The sequence below is a fragment of the Dromiciops gliroides genome, chromosome 1 (assembly GCF_019393635.1).
Source record: "Dromiciops gliroides isolate mDroGli1 chromosome 1, mDroGli1.pri, whole genome shotgun sequence".
NCBI classification, from domain to species: domain Eukaryota; kingdom Metazoa; phylum Chordata; class Mammalia; order Microbiotheria; family Microbiotheriidae; genus Dromiciops; species Dromiciops gliroides.
In genome coordinates, this window is record NC_057861.1 from 283801526 (window position 1) to 283814352 (window position 12827).

Sequence of the window (12827 nt, forward strand, 5' to 3'; positions counted from 1 at the left end):
AGAGCATACGGAGTAAACACAGAGTTATATCAATATAAATTGAACAAACAGTAGCACAAATGATAGGAACCAATATAGTTCTTATGATTATGGTCTATGAGGTTACCTATTATTCAAGATAAACATCCCAGAAGTATGCTTATTGACATTTGAGCTCTAAAATAATATCCATATTTATGACTCCTTATCATTTGAGTAGAAGTTTTTCTCAGTGTTCTAGAATTTCTTTTTTAACTCACCCAAATAATAAGGGATTTCCAAGTTAAAGATATCAGCAGGGACATATTTTAAAAATAGATATTTTCAATGACTAAAACATGCTAGGGAGGTCAAAAGGGGTTGTTTAATTTTATATAAACTTTAAAGGACATTTAATTCTATTTAAATTGATCACGAAGTGAGAATCACAACTCCCTTTTCCTCACAAATGGAAAGTGGATATGATAAAATGAGCAAAACTCCCACATGAATAAAGTTAACACGAGCAGCAAACTGAAAAGAATGAATAACTGTGATTCTAAACACAAGGTTTTTTTGCTTTTACTGCTTTTAGCACACTGTGCCACTTGCTATTTTTCTCCAACTGTTTGTTTCTAAATCTTTGTTGAAATGAAAAACTGCTGTCTTCATCCTCAGCCTCAGAAATGATCTCCATCTTCTGAATGATGAGCTTAACAAGCTCATGCTGTTTCTCCAGGAGCATAGAAAGATCCTTCAATCTAAAGGAACATATATCATTCATTAATTGATTTTTCAGTTTAATTTTCTCTTTCAGCATAATGACTAAGCTACAGCAAGAGTTGGGATTCCATTTCTCCTCTCAATCCAGCCAAAAGCCCACTTCCAAGTCATTACTTCCAAGGCAAGGAATCTGAGAAGAAGGTAACATATATGATAGCCCGGGATATCTGAGCTTTACTTAGTTAAGTATAAATTAGGAAAGATATGCTAAGCAAAAGTGAACCATTCAAATCAAAATGATTTCTGCCTTAACATTTATATTCAGTAGAACAAGCTGGAAAGGTTGGTGCTTTTTCTGTTTTTTTGTTTATTGGTTTGTTTTTTTTTTTGTTTTTTAGTGAGGCAATTGGGGTTAAGTGACTTGCCCAGGGTCACACAGCTAGTAAGTGTCAAGTGTCTGAGGCCGGATTTGAACTCAGGCACCCCTGACACCAGGGCCGGTGCTCTATCCACTGCACCACCTAGCTCATAATTCTTTTTTTTCTTTTTTTTTTCTTTTTCTGTTACAGATTCTTTCTCAAGGAGCAATTTTATTATTTGAGTATTTTCAAGAGGGATTTATTACACTTTGCATCTATCCACATGGTCTGTATGAAGTTGTGAGCTTTATAATGAAGGGATAAATAATGTTTTTCAGGTTCTTCGAAACATGTTTTCTAGAAAAATCACATCACCATAGTATGCACGCCTAAATAAAATGCCTAGGTAGATAACAATTTTTCCTAAACGTTTTCAAAATAATTCCTTACAAATAAATGTAGAAAGCTTGGGCATAGATGAGATCCAAACATTGATACCAAATAGCCCAGAAAAGCACCTTTTACTTCCACTTACTTCCGTGCTACCAATAACAGTCAATTAAGCAAAACAATAAACTGACACTAATTCACAATTAGCCATGAGGTTATTTAATATGGAAGAAGAAGCAAATACCTGTATTTCTGCTTCAAAACTTCAACTTCTAAAGTTTTATCAGTATGTTGTGTTTCTGGTTTTGTATATCGAGAACAAAAACAATAATGGAATAAACTCTGTGAAATAAAACATGACAATTAAACTATCATTTGGTTAGTTCAAGATTTTTTTAAAATCTCAGATAATACAATTTAGTGCTATATTGGAAATAAATTCTCTAAAATTATTTTCAGTAAAATGATACTAAATGGCAAAAATTCAAATGGGCATATGGTAAATTGTTTTATGAAATTATGCCATAAATGACTATCCACATTTTCCCAATCAAATTTAAATGCTTGTAAGAGTATTTGTTCCTGGGAAGTTTTCATTGTAGAGGAAAAAAGTAGTCTTTCATCTTATCTGTAACATAAATGCACACAGAGTAAGAGGACAATCATCAAATAATAGTCTGTAACTTATATGTTTGTGAGTAGAGTATGCCAGGTCAATTTTCTTCAAGTCTTCTATAAACTATTATATTAAATGAGATAAGGGTATGCAGCTATGGACTGATATAATTTCAAGGAAGACTAAACAGAACCTTCACTAATTAAGGTCTTTTCTAGACTCATTTTTTCAAACCTGCTAATTATTGGAAATAAATTCTTCTAAAACTTTTACAGATTGTCAATGAATTATTGCCTTTAACAAGGATCTTATATATAATGCCTAATGTTTTGTATTTTTGCATTAAGCCAGAGGCTTTGCTCAAGATCAAAAGCTTTTAATGACAAAGACTCTAGGTCCATATTTATTCAGAGTCAATCCCTTCCACTATATGATACTGTACATGTTAACGTTAAGGAAAAAATGTATGAAAATTAGATTTTTAAAAGGATACTAACGTACTAACATGGGAGGTTGCTTTCTCCCTGACCCCCGGGTTCAAAGTAGTTATGCCTGAAAAAGTCACTTTGACCATGAATTATACCTCTTAATCTCTTCAGGTCACAATTTTTTTTCAACCATACCCACAACAATGACTACTCACTATTATAAAGATATTGTGAAAATTAAAATATTCTGCCCTATCATGTAGAAGAGAGGAAATAACTGAGTTTGGGAAAGCATCTTTGGATCTATTTAAATCATCTCTTCTCATCCATTTCAAATTATCCTCATGACTTGAGTTAATGTTAAAAAAAAGGGTTATTACTTCCTTCATTGACAGGATTAGTCTCAAAATCCAGAAAAGAAGTTCTGAGAAATAACACCATATAAATGTCAAGAAGTATAACTTATTTATGATTTCATATATTTACCATAAATCCATATTTCTTTCTCTTGTTAGGATACACAGTGATCGATTCCTGGTCCACTTTACTTAGGAACCAATATGGCAGTTTTTTCTCTAAACTTGTATGAAGTTTAACCTAACACACATAATAATACAGCAGAAATATAGTCATTAGCATGATCATAAAAATTACATATAGTTTAATGATAAAATTTAGCTGAACCATTATATTACTCTTTTACTAAAAATCATTTAAGAAATTATTCTCCTTTTCCCCTCAGTTCTACTTTATCCTTGCTACTCTGCTAGGTACCAACCTCAGTCCCCATATTTTATCTCATCCCATAGTACCCATCCAGTACACAGCATATGATGGAAGGAAGGGCTAACAAGGAAGAACACATAGAGGGAAAAGTCATTCTCTTTTTCCTCTATATCCCCTCCCTTGGAGAATTCATTCATTTTCCATGCTTTCAATATGATGTCTAAGACAATTATTCCCATATGACTATATGTATCTCCCCTGTCCCAAGGTCAATGGGGTCTTGCCATCTGCCCCATTACTTACCCCCTCCTCAATTACTATCTGGCTTTTGATCTGCCATGAATTAAATAAGCACATGAACCATCATTTAGGTGTTGTCTTCTGATTGGAATATGAACTTCTTAAGAACAGAGACTTTCTCAGCACTTAATAGAGGACCTTGCATATACTAAGTGTTTAAACAATGCTTTTCCATTCCATTCCATCTCTCTTGCCCTTTCACCTGCTTTCCAGTGCTCCATTTGCAATGAACCATAGGACCTTCACACTTGTATGTCCCATCATCAAAAAGATTCAACAAGACAAACTACCATCTTCCCACCAATCCATCTTAATAAGTTTGTTAATTAAGAAACCATTCACCCAAGTACACAACATTGGAACTATTATTGACTACTCCCTTTTCTTTTTATTATATAATGAGAGGCAGTGCAGCAAAGTGGATAAAGAACTAGCTTTATAACCAAGAAGACCTGGATTCAAGTTCTCCCTGTGACATATAGTGGCTTTGTAATCCTGGGAAGTCAATTAGCCAATCAGTTAAGACTTTGCCAGCACATTATTGAAAATCTGAGTTTTCTCATCAAAGAGCTCCTAATAATAATAGCAATAACATTAACTAGTATTTATATATCACTCTATGGTCTGCAAAGTACTGCACATATCATCTCATTTGATCCTCAAAACAATCCTGTCAGGTAGGTATTATCATTTTTGTTCTTGTTGAGTTGTTTTAGCCATGTCCAGTTCTCTGAGAGCCTATTTCAGGCTTTCTCAATAAAGACACTGGAATGGCTTTGACATTTCCTTCTTCAACTGATTTTACATAAGAGGAAACTGAGGCAAATAGGATTAAATGACTTGCCTAGATTCACACAGCTATAGTAAGTAACTGAGACCAGATTTGAATTTAGTTCTTTTTGTCTCCAAGGTTGATGCTCAATCCACTAAGCCACCTAACTGCCCAGGGTAAGGTCATCATCTCCATTTTATAGATGAGGAAACTGAGCCTGAGAGAAGTTAAGTGATTTGCCTAGGGTCATACTGGCAGTAAATGTTTGAGGCATGATTTGAACTCAGGATCTTCCTGACTCTCAGTTGTAGTCCCTATTCTCTAATACTAGGTCAAATCTACTTGTTATATAGTACAAAGTTCACAAAGCATCTTCCTCCCAATAAGTCTGAGGTAGTAATATTTCCATTTTATTGATGAGGAAACTAAATTCCAGAGAAGTCATTTGCCTAGGGTCCTATATCATAATTGGCCATTACTAGGAATAACACCTATACCTACACCTCCTAAGTCCAAGTCTAGCACTCTCAACCATATAATGCTTTCTCAAAACCATCTAAACAGAAGCTGTGTTGTAGTGATTTTATTCCTCTGCAATGTCACACAGATTTAATCTTTCTATTCCAATTCCGCTACTATGATGTGTTTGAAGTCAACCTGAGAATTAATTAAAAAAAAAACAATCAATGTAACAAAATTAAGGCCTTAAATCAGGGCAGCTGCATTATAATTTGGAGTAGTGCATAACCCAAAGATTGGAACTGGGGACAGCATTTATAGGGGGTGACAGAACAAGAGAGGGAAGAGATTGCCTCTGGGAAGAGTAAATTTCCATTAGGTTTTTTTGTTTTGTTTTATTTCATTTTTGCATAATAAGCTGAAGTCCAGGAAGAAAGCTTGGGAACCTCTGGGAAAGGATAGTTTGGGAGATCCACAGAGTCTGGGACTGAGAAAGTCCGCTGGGAATGGAGACCAAGTGAAGATCAGTCAGCTCTTAGTAAATTGTGTTTGTCACAGTCAACAAACATTTATTAAAGATTATGTGCCAGGCACTAGGCTATGAAACGAGGGTACGAAACAACCACCACCACAACAAAACAGGGGTCTGCCCTCAAGCAACTCAAATTTTAATGGTAGATACAATGTGAAATATATATATATATATATGTATATATATATATATATACACACACACACAAGATACAAGATATGTAGTATAAATGGAAGGTAATCTCATAGAGAAATCACTAACAGTGGAAATTGGAGGGTAGGATTAGGGCAGGAAAGGCTTCCTGCAGAAGGTGAGATTGGAGCTGAAGAAAAGATAGAAGTGAAGATTCTGCTGATTCTCCATCAACTGCTCTGTTCCCCCCCCCCCAAATCATCTCAAATCTCATCACCATCAAGAATGACTCAAATGTAAACACTCTATACCTTCTAAACTCACCCTTAGTTGCCTGAACTCCTCCCAAAGCCTTGCTTTATAGAGGGCTCATACCCTTCCAACCTTCACAGCTCTCCATCAGTAGTTCTGTCTTCTACTCCCAGGTGCTGCCCTGTCTTCCTTCCTCTATTTCCCCCTCTTTTTCAGCTTCCTTTTGTATGTGGTCTTTTCCTCATTAGACTGTAAGATCCTTGAGGGCAAGGACTGTCTTTTATTAAAAATTTATTTGTATCCTCAAGGTTTAACACAGTGCTTGAAGAGTAACAGGTGCTTACTAAATGCTTATTGAATTGAAGGGGGAAAGGGAGAGCATCCTGAATATGGGCCTGAGTCTACTAAAACTTCACTTCGCTGAGAGATAGAGGATCCTGTGAGATAAATAGGAAAAAGGCCAGTGCTGCTGGATTGTAGAGTATGTGGTGGGTAGTGAAGTATATACATGAACAAAAACAAAAACAAAAACAAAACTAGAAAAGCAGGAAGGGGCCACTATTGTCTAGGGTTCCATTTTACTTTTAACTGACATTACTTCAAGCATACTATTAGAGATCTCCTGCCTCTTTCCTCTATATCAGAATGAGCTTAAAAAACATTATGATACTAAACTTTTTTTTTTGGGGGGGGCCAATGAACGTTAAGTGACTTTCCAGGGTCACACAGTTAGTAAGTGTCAAGTGTCTGAGGCTGGATTTGAACTCAGGTCCTCCTAAATCCAGAGCTGATGCTTTATCCACTGTGCCACCTAGCTGCCCCCTAATCTTTTTAAAATACCATTTCCATTATGTCATTTCTTTTCCCAAGATCTTAAATAATTCTACTAATGTATAGTAAGTGAAGTTCAGCCTCCTAACCTTGGAATACAAGATCTCCCATAATCTGGATTCAACTAAATATTAATGAACATGAATTTTTTTCCTTCAGTCAAGTAAATATTCTCATTTTCCATCAAACAAAAAATACTAATTTCTACTTTTCTGCCTTTGCTCATTTCATTGATGACATGGGTCTAAAAATCTATCAGAAGGTGTTTTTCCTGTGAGAAACAAAATCAAAGATGCAGCAGGGCCTGGGAAGCTCTTCCTGTGAAAACAAAAAAGATGACCAGATAACAGGATAGCAGGAAGCCAAATGTTAAACCAGGTGTGTCTACTGCTAGCCAGGAGAAAGAGATAATCTCAGAGGACAGGATTATCCCTGTTCCAAAATCTGTAACCTTCGACCCCAGAACTCAGGAAAGTAATACCAACTGTTTCAGTTTCACTTAACTTTCTGGTTTCAAGTTCCCCCCTTTCCCCCTCTTCCCCTCCCCCCCCCAATATATCCTCTATAAAAGCTTTGCCTTTCCTCTGGTTTTTGAGGAAATGTTTTTGGACTCTTTTTCCTCCTCTGATTTTCCTCTTGGTCACCTTCCCTAGCACCAAATAAAGATGACTTTGATTCTGATTGGACTGTGTACAAGAGTATAAAATTCTTTACTGAGGAATACCTAAGAAACAGACCCACCCACCTGTGTCATTACCCTATCTAGAATGTTAATGCCTTTCTACCCTTTAAATTCTATTCACCCCTCAGTGTTCAGTTCAAGTCACATTATAAAACATTTTCTTAACAAATTTAGCAGAGTGTCTCCCAAATTTATCATTTATTATATATTATTCATCATTTACATTTACTTGTTCTATATATGTTAGTTTCTTTTTCTTTCCAATAAGTTTTAACGTACACTTGTAGTGTAATTTTTTGTCTTGTTAATGGCATCTACTATAATGTGAGACACATACTTCATAGCTAATGAGGAGACATTCAGTAAATGCTTTATTGCTTAACTCTCCCCTCAACTAGATTTTGTCTGTGAGTTTTGTTTATATATACACATACGTGCGTATGCAAACAAATGTAGATATATATTTATTTATATGCATAGATGTGTATCTATACACTGACATGGGGGTTGGGACTATTAAAATTTTTCTTTTTTTTAGTGAGGCAATTGGGGTTAAGTGACTTGCCCAGGGTCACACAGCTAGTAAGTGTCAAGTGTCTGAAGCCGGATTTGAACTCAGGTACTCCTGACTCTAGAGCCAGTTCTCTATCTACTGTGCCACCTAGCTGCCCCTGGGACTATTAAAATTTAAATTGGCCTACTAGCAAAATGATGGACACACCTAAGAAAGGAGATAAGCTCATTAAGTATGGCTGCTGCCTGAGCTGCACCAAGGGACAGAGAGAACTCCAGCTTTCCCCACCCCCAAAGGAAACTTTCCATAGTGAGATGGTCATCCTATCCTTCCCTACTGCACCCTTCCCCTGTAAATGTTTGGATCTCTCTCCAGGTAGAGGAGAAATGTGCCTCAGATAATCATATTATCTCTAAGCCATTTTCTCCCCTCCAGGGAAGTCTTTGATTTCCTTCTTGGTCACTTTCTCTAAATGCACAAATAAAAGACTATTTTATTCTATTTGGATTGACTTCAAAAGGGTGTCATTTTTTAAAGAGGAATACCTAAGGACCCCCACCACCTATTTCCTCTGTGACATACACATGGTTACAATTGTATGTACATGCATGTGTGAATATGCATATAGATGTTATAGATAGATTTGTGGTTTGACATATATTTTTTTTATTATATAGGATCTCTATATCCCTCCCACACTGGAAGTGTAGAGGCTCTTCATAAACCCAGTCTCAATACTGATCAGCATCAAAACTTTGATCTGTTCCATTTTTCCAACCTAGATCAGTTCACCCACCCTTCCCCCCCTTGGATAGCATGATGATTCTCTCAGCATCCTCAAAGTTTTAAACAATTCACAGTCCTTTAGGGACCAAACCTTTTATGTCCTTTATCTCCTCAGACTATCTAGTACATTGCACTTCCAGGAGATTTAAAAGCTGTCTGTTGAATGAATGAGTGCATGAATGAATGAATGAACAACAGGAGATAAAATAATTATGAAAGATTAGAGTTAAGAAGGTCAGGTGATGGGGCAGCTAGGTGGCGCAGTGGATAGAGTACCGGCCCTGGAGTCAGGAGGACCTGAGTTCAAATCCGGCCTCAGACACTTGATACTTACTAGCTGTGTGACCCTGGGCAAGTCACTTAACCCCAATTGCCTCACCAAAAAAAAAAAAAAAAAGAAGGTCAGGTGATCTCTAAACTTGTCAGACCATAAACATCCCTTCTATTATTTATGGTGTGGAACTCTGTAGATACAAATTATCCAATTCTTTGGAAAGATTTGAACTTATTTCAGAGAAAAAAAATTCATTCTCTTCACTGGAACTCCTGCAACCCACTACCTCTTTGGGGGAGTGTTTATGGCCCTCTGACTGGGCAAAAATAAAAGTCAGGCTTCTAGTAATTCAAAGGAGAATGTCAACTCAGCTTCTAGAACATTCAGAATCTAAAGAATAAAGATCCTTCTCAAATTCATAATACAGAATTTCAGCATTCCAGGTTCCTGGCAAACAACTCCTCCTGTATTGATGGTAATCTAATAGTTTCCAAAGGAAGGCTATCTTGGATATTTATTGGAGTGACAACTTCTTGGGGGAAGGGACTATTTTTTTTCTTTGTATTTCCCAGGACCCAGAACAGTGCCTGGTATATAGTAGGTGATAGATAGATGCTTGTTGAAATGAATTGGATATTTGGCAAAGACAAGCTAAAGGACACAGTAAACTAATTTTCCCTCTAGGTTCTCTAAATTCCATCCTATATAAATTTAGATAATAACAAAGCAACACTTCTGGATGATTTATCTTAACTCATACAAGAAATGATTTCACCTAATTAAGCTTCATTTCATTTAGCCACCAGTTTTTATAGGGGACCAACACAAAAAAGGTAAATTTGAAAAACATTAGGGTCTTCTGCAAAACCATATCCATTTATGTTATCCAATGTCATTTATATAAGAAGATGGATGATACATTTATTCCTGGAATTCGTTGCTAAGAAAAAGTTCTTATCTCCACATTAGTTATACTATCAGAACTGTGAAATTCTGTCTCTCTTCCGTCCCCCAGACCTCTCCACTCTGACAAGTTAACAACCTCAGGGCTGACTGTTAAGATTCACATGGACAACACAGCATGAGGCCCCTAGTGTCCTCTAGCTTTTTTTTTTTTTCCTGCTCCACAGTGAACAGCTGACTAGAGACAGGATCACTTACTCAGTGGGACATATCTACCTCTGGATTCAATCACTGGCAGGGTGGTTATATACTAAGAAGTGAAGAAAGGACATTTCTCCTATTATTTTGGCTATAACCAACAGAGCAGACAATATGAAAAGTAGTCAAGACAAAATGGAAAAGATCTTGGGAATAATTCAAATAATTATTTTGAAAATATTTGTCAAATAACTGCTCAATAACAATTTGTTCTCAGTAAATCAATGAGTTCATATGCAAAAAATAATCACTCTAGTATTAGTCCCCATGCATTTATACACATGCTGTTTACCTGCATGGCAATCCTTTTCAGAGAGGCATTCTTCTGTACCTCAGCTATGTCACCAACTGCCAAACCAATCTGTAATGTATTACCAAATTATTATTATATTGCTAAGGTTAATTAGTTAATATTAACTCATTGCTATTAACATTCTAGAGACTTAGTTAAAATGCACATACCCCTTTGTGGGATAAAATATCCAGGATTATAGATTCTATTTTATCAAAACCATTAACACCAAAAAATATTTAGGATATACTAAATTTAGGTAGCCTGATCATCTGATTATAGACACAGTCTGTTATTTGGGGCCCATATGTCCATCCTACACTATATTGGCTAGTATTATTTTCACATTACAATGGACCATCAGAGTAGGACTTTATTAAAAATAAATATGGGGACAGCTAGGTGGCGCAGTGGATAAAGCACCGGCTCTGGATTCAGGACTCCCTGAGTTCAAATCTGTCCTCAGACACTTGACACTTAACTAGCTGTGTGACCCTGGGCAAGTCACTTAACCCCCATTGCCCTGCAAAAAATAAATAAATAAACAAACAAACAAATAAGTAAATAAGTAAATAAATAAATAAATGCCGAATGAGAGGGATGAATGAAATGTGCTCTCCTCAGGAAATATTGGGCAGGCTATATTGTTTAAGTCCTTGGGGCTTCTTCTCTCCCTCCCCACCATTCCCTTCCTTTCCTGCTGAGCTAGCAGTTACAATTGAGAGGAATATGTTCCTCTCAGATAGGCCAGACTACACTGTCCAAGTCCCAGGGGCTTCTCTCCCTCTCCTAAATTTTCTTCTTTTTCCTGCTGAGCTAGCAGTTAGTTATCTAAAGTCAGGTAACAGGAGAACTGTGAAATCCCTGTCCAGAAGTTGTCCCGTGGGGATGGGGTAGGGGGATATACATGTTTAGGAATATCAGGAAGAATGTGCATCTGGAATAGCCAGATAAACAGCAAAATGGGGGAAGGAATCTTTGCATTAGGGACCTATATAAGCTTGCTGAGACTAACATGCTTTGCACAACTTCTGATTTATTTATTTATTCATTTATGTATGTATGTATGTATTTATTTTGGGGGGCAATGAGGGTTAAGTGACTTGCTCAGGGTCACACAGCTAGCGTCAAGTGTCTGAGGCCAGATTCTTCAGGTCTTCCTGAATCCAGGGCTGGTGCTTTATCCACTGTGCCACCTAGCTGCCCTCTTGCACAACTTCTTTGGAAGTGTGTGCCCTTTCTTGCAAGATCATAATAAAATGGCCCTCCTGCTTTGCACCAGACCAGGAGTCATGCCTCAGTTTAGCTATTTCTTATTCCACTTAACGCCATGGGAAGCCCATGATATTTTGTAAAATCAAAGAAGTAATGAGGTGTTTCAACTCCAAAATGGCTCCAGAATTACTATTCTAGGAGTTTTCAATAAAAGACAGACACCACTGAAATGGGAAAATATGTAAAGGATAAAATCATTGAACTGAGACCATAAAGAATCAAGAATTAGATGAAGTAAGAAAAAAAGAGCACTCTTAGGGATACATTAGGAACTGGGATAAGCCATTTTTGGTTTCTATCTCCAGAAGGAATGGGGTGATGGGAAGTAGTTATTTCAATTCTGAAGAATTTCAACTTAATACCAAGAAGTATGAAAAAATATCAGCATTTATCTAATAAGACTTTTCAGAATCCAACAAATTTAAGGAGTTAAGGAAACAAGTATTTGTTAAGTACCTACTATGTGCCAGACACTGTACTGAATACTTTATAAATATCTCATTTGATCCTCTCAACAACCCTGGGACATAGGTGCTATTATCATTCCCATTTTTACAGATGAAGAAACTTACGCAGACATAGGCTAAATGACTTATTTAGTGTCATATAGCTAGTAAGTACCTGAGTCTGGATTTGAACACAGGTCTTCCAGACTCTGGGACTTATATTATAGCTACTGCTCCACCTAGCTGCCTCTGAGGCAAGAAACAAGAATAAAAGTAGCATATTGGACAAATATTTATAAAGTATTTTCATTTGAATATTATCTAATAGAATATCATTCTTAGCTAAGCAAAAATAACAAAACAAAATTTAAAGGAATTAATTAAGATTTTGATCAAAACACTAATAAACATTCTATAAAATCCTATGTAGACATTTCTCACCAAGATAACCTTTTCACTCTACCTGTTTTAGAGTCAGAGGTCAGGAGTTAAAATATACAGTGTAGTGTGGGGAGGAGGGAGATTCTGCACCATGGAGCATTAGAGTGAGTACTTCTTTGTAATAGCCAAGTGGTGCATCATGGAAGAAGGATCAAAATTACAAGAAACAATCATTATACCAAGCATTCATTCTTATTGATTACAAGCCATCAACAGGAAAAGAACTATGTGACTACTTATTGAATGGATAAATATTACTTACAAGTAAATTCATTAGAACAATTGGAACGTACAGGGTGAAGATTATAAGGAATGAAATTGATAGAAAGGGATATGGCAAATTATCTTCAAGTAATGGCATAAGGAAAGCCTCATGGTAATTAAGATCTCCCAGCATCATGCTAAAGGTCTGGAGTACAGAGAGCACTGGGGTCTTGAATGCATTCTGTAGATAAAAAAGAAGGTAATAAAAAGAAAG

At 36.4% G+C, this 12827-nt stretch overlaps 1 protein-coding gene across 1 annotated transcript in view; it reads right to left on the reverse strand.

Annotated features, from left to right (window-relative positions):
* Positions 1-517: 517 nt before the first annotated feature.
* The window catches only part of TRPA1 (transient receptor potential cation channel subfamily A member 1), a 74673-nt gene continuing 62363 nt past the window's right edge, over positions 518-12827 (reverse strand). The window contains exons 23-27 of the mRNA XM_043994090.1: positions 12612-12794; positions 10188-10256; positions 2961-3071; positions 1675-1772; positions 518-719 (exon numbers count right to left, since the gene is read on the reverse strand). Of these exons, the coding sequence (XP_043850025.1) occupies positions 518-719; positions 1675-1772; positions 2961-3071; positions 10188-10256; positions 12612-12794 (663 nt within the window). The remainder of the gene's footprint in view (positions 720-1674; positions 1773-2960; positions 3072-10187; positions 10257-12611; positions 12795-12827) is intronic.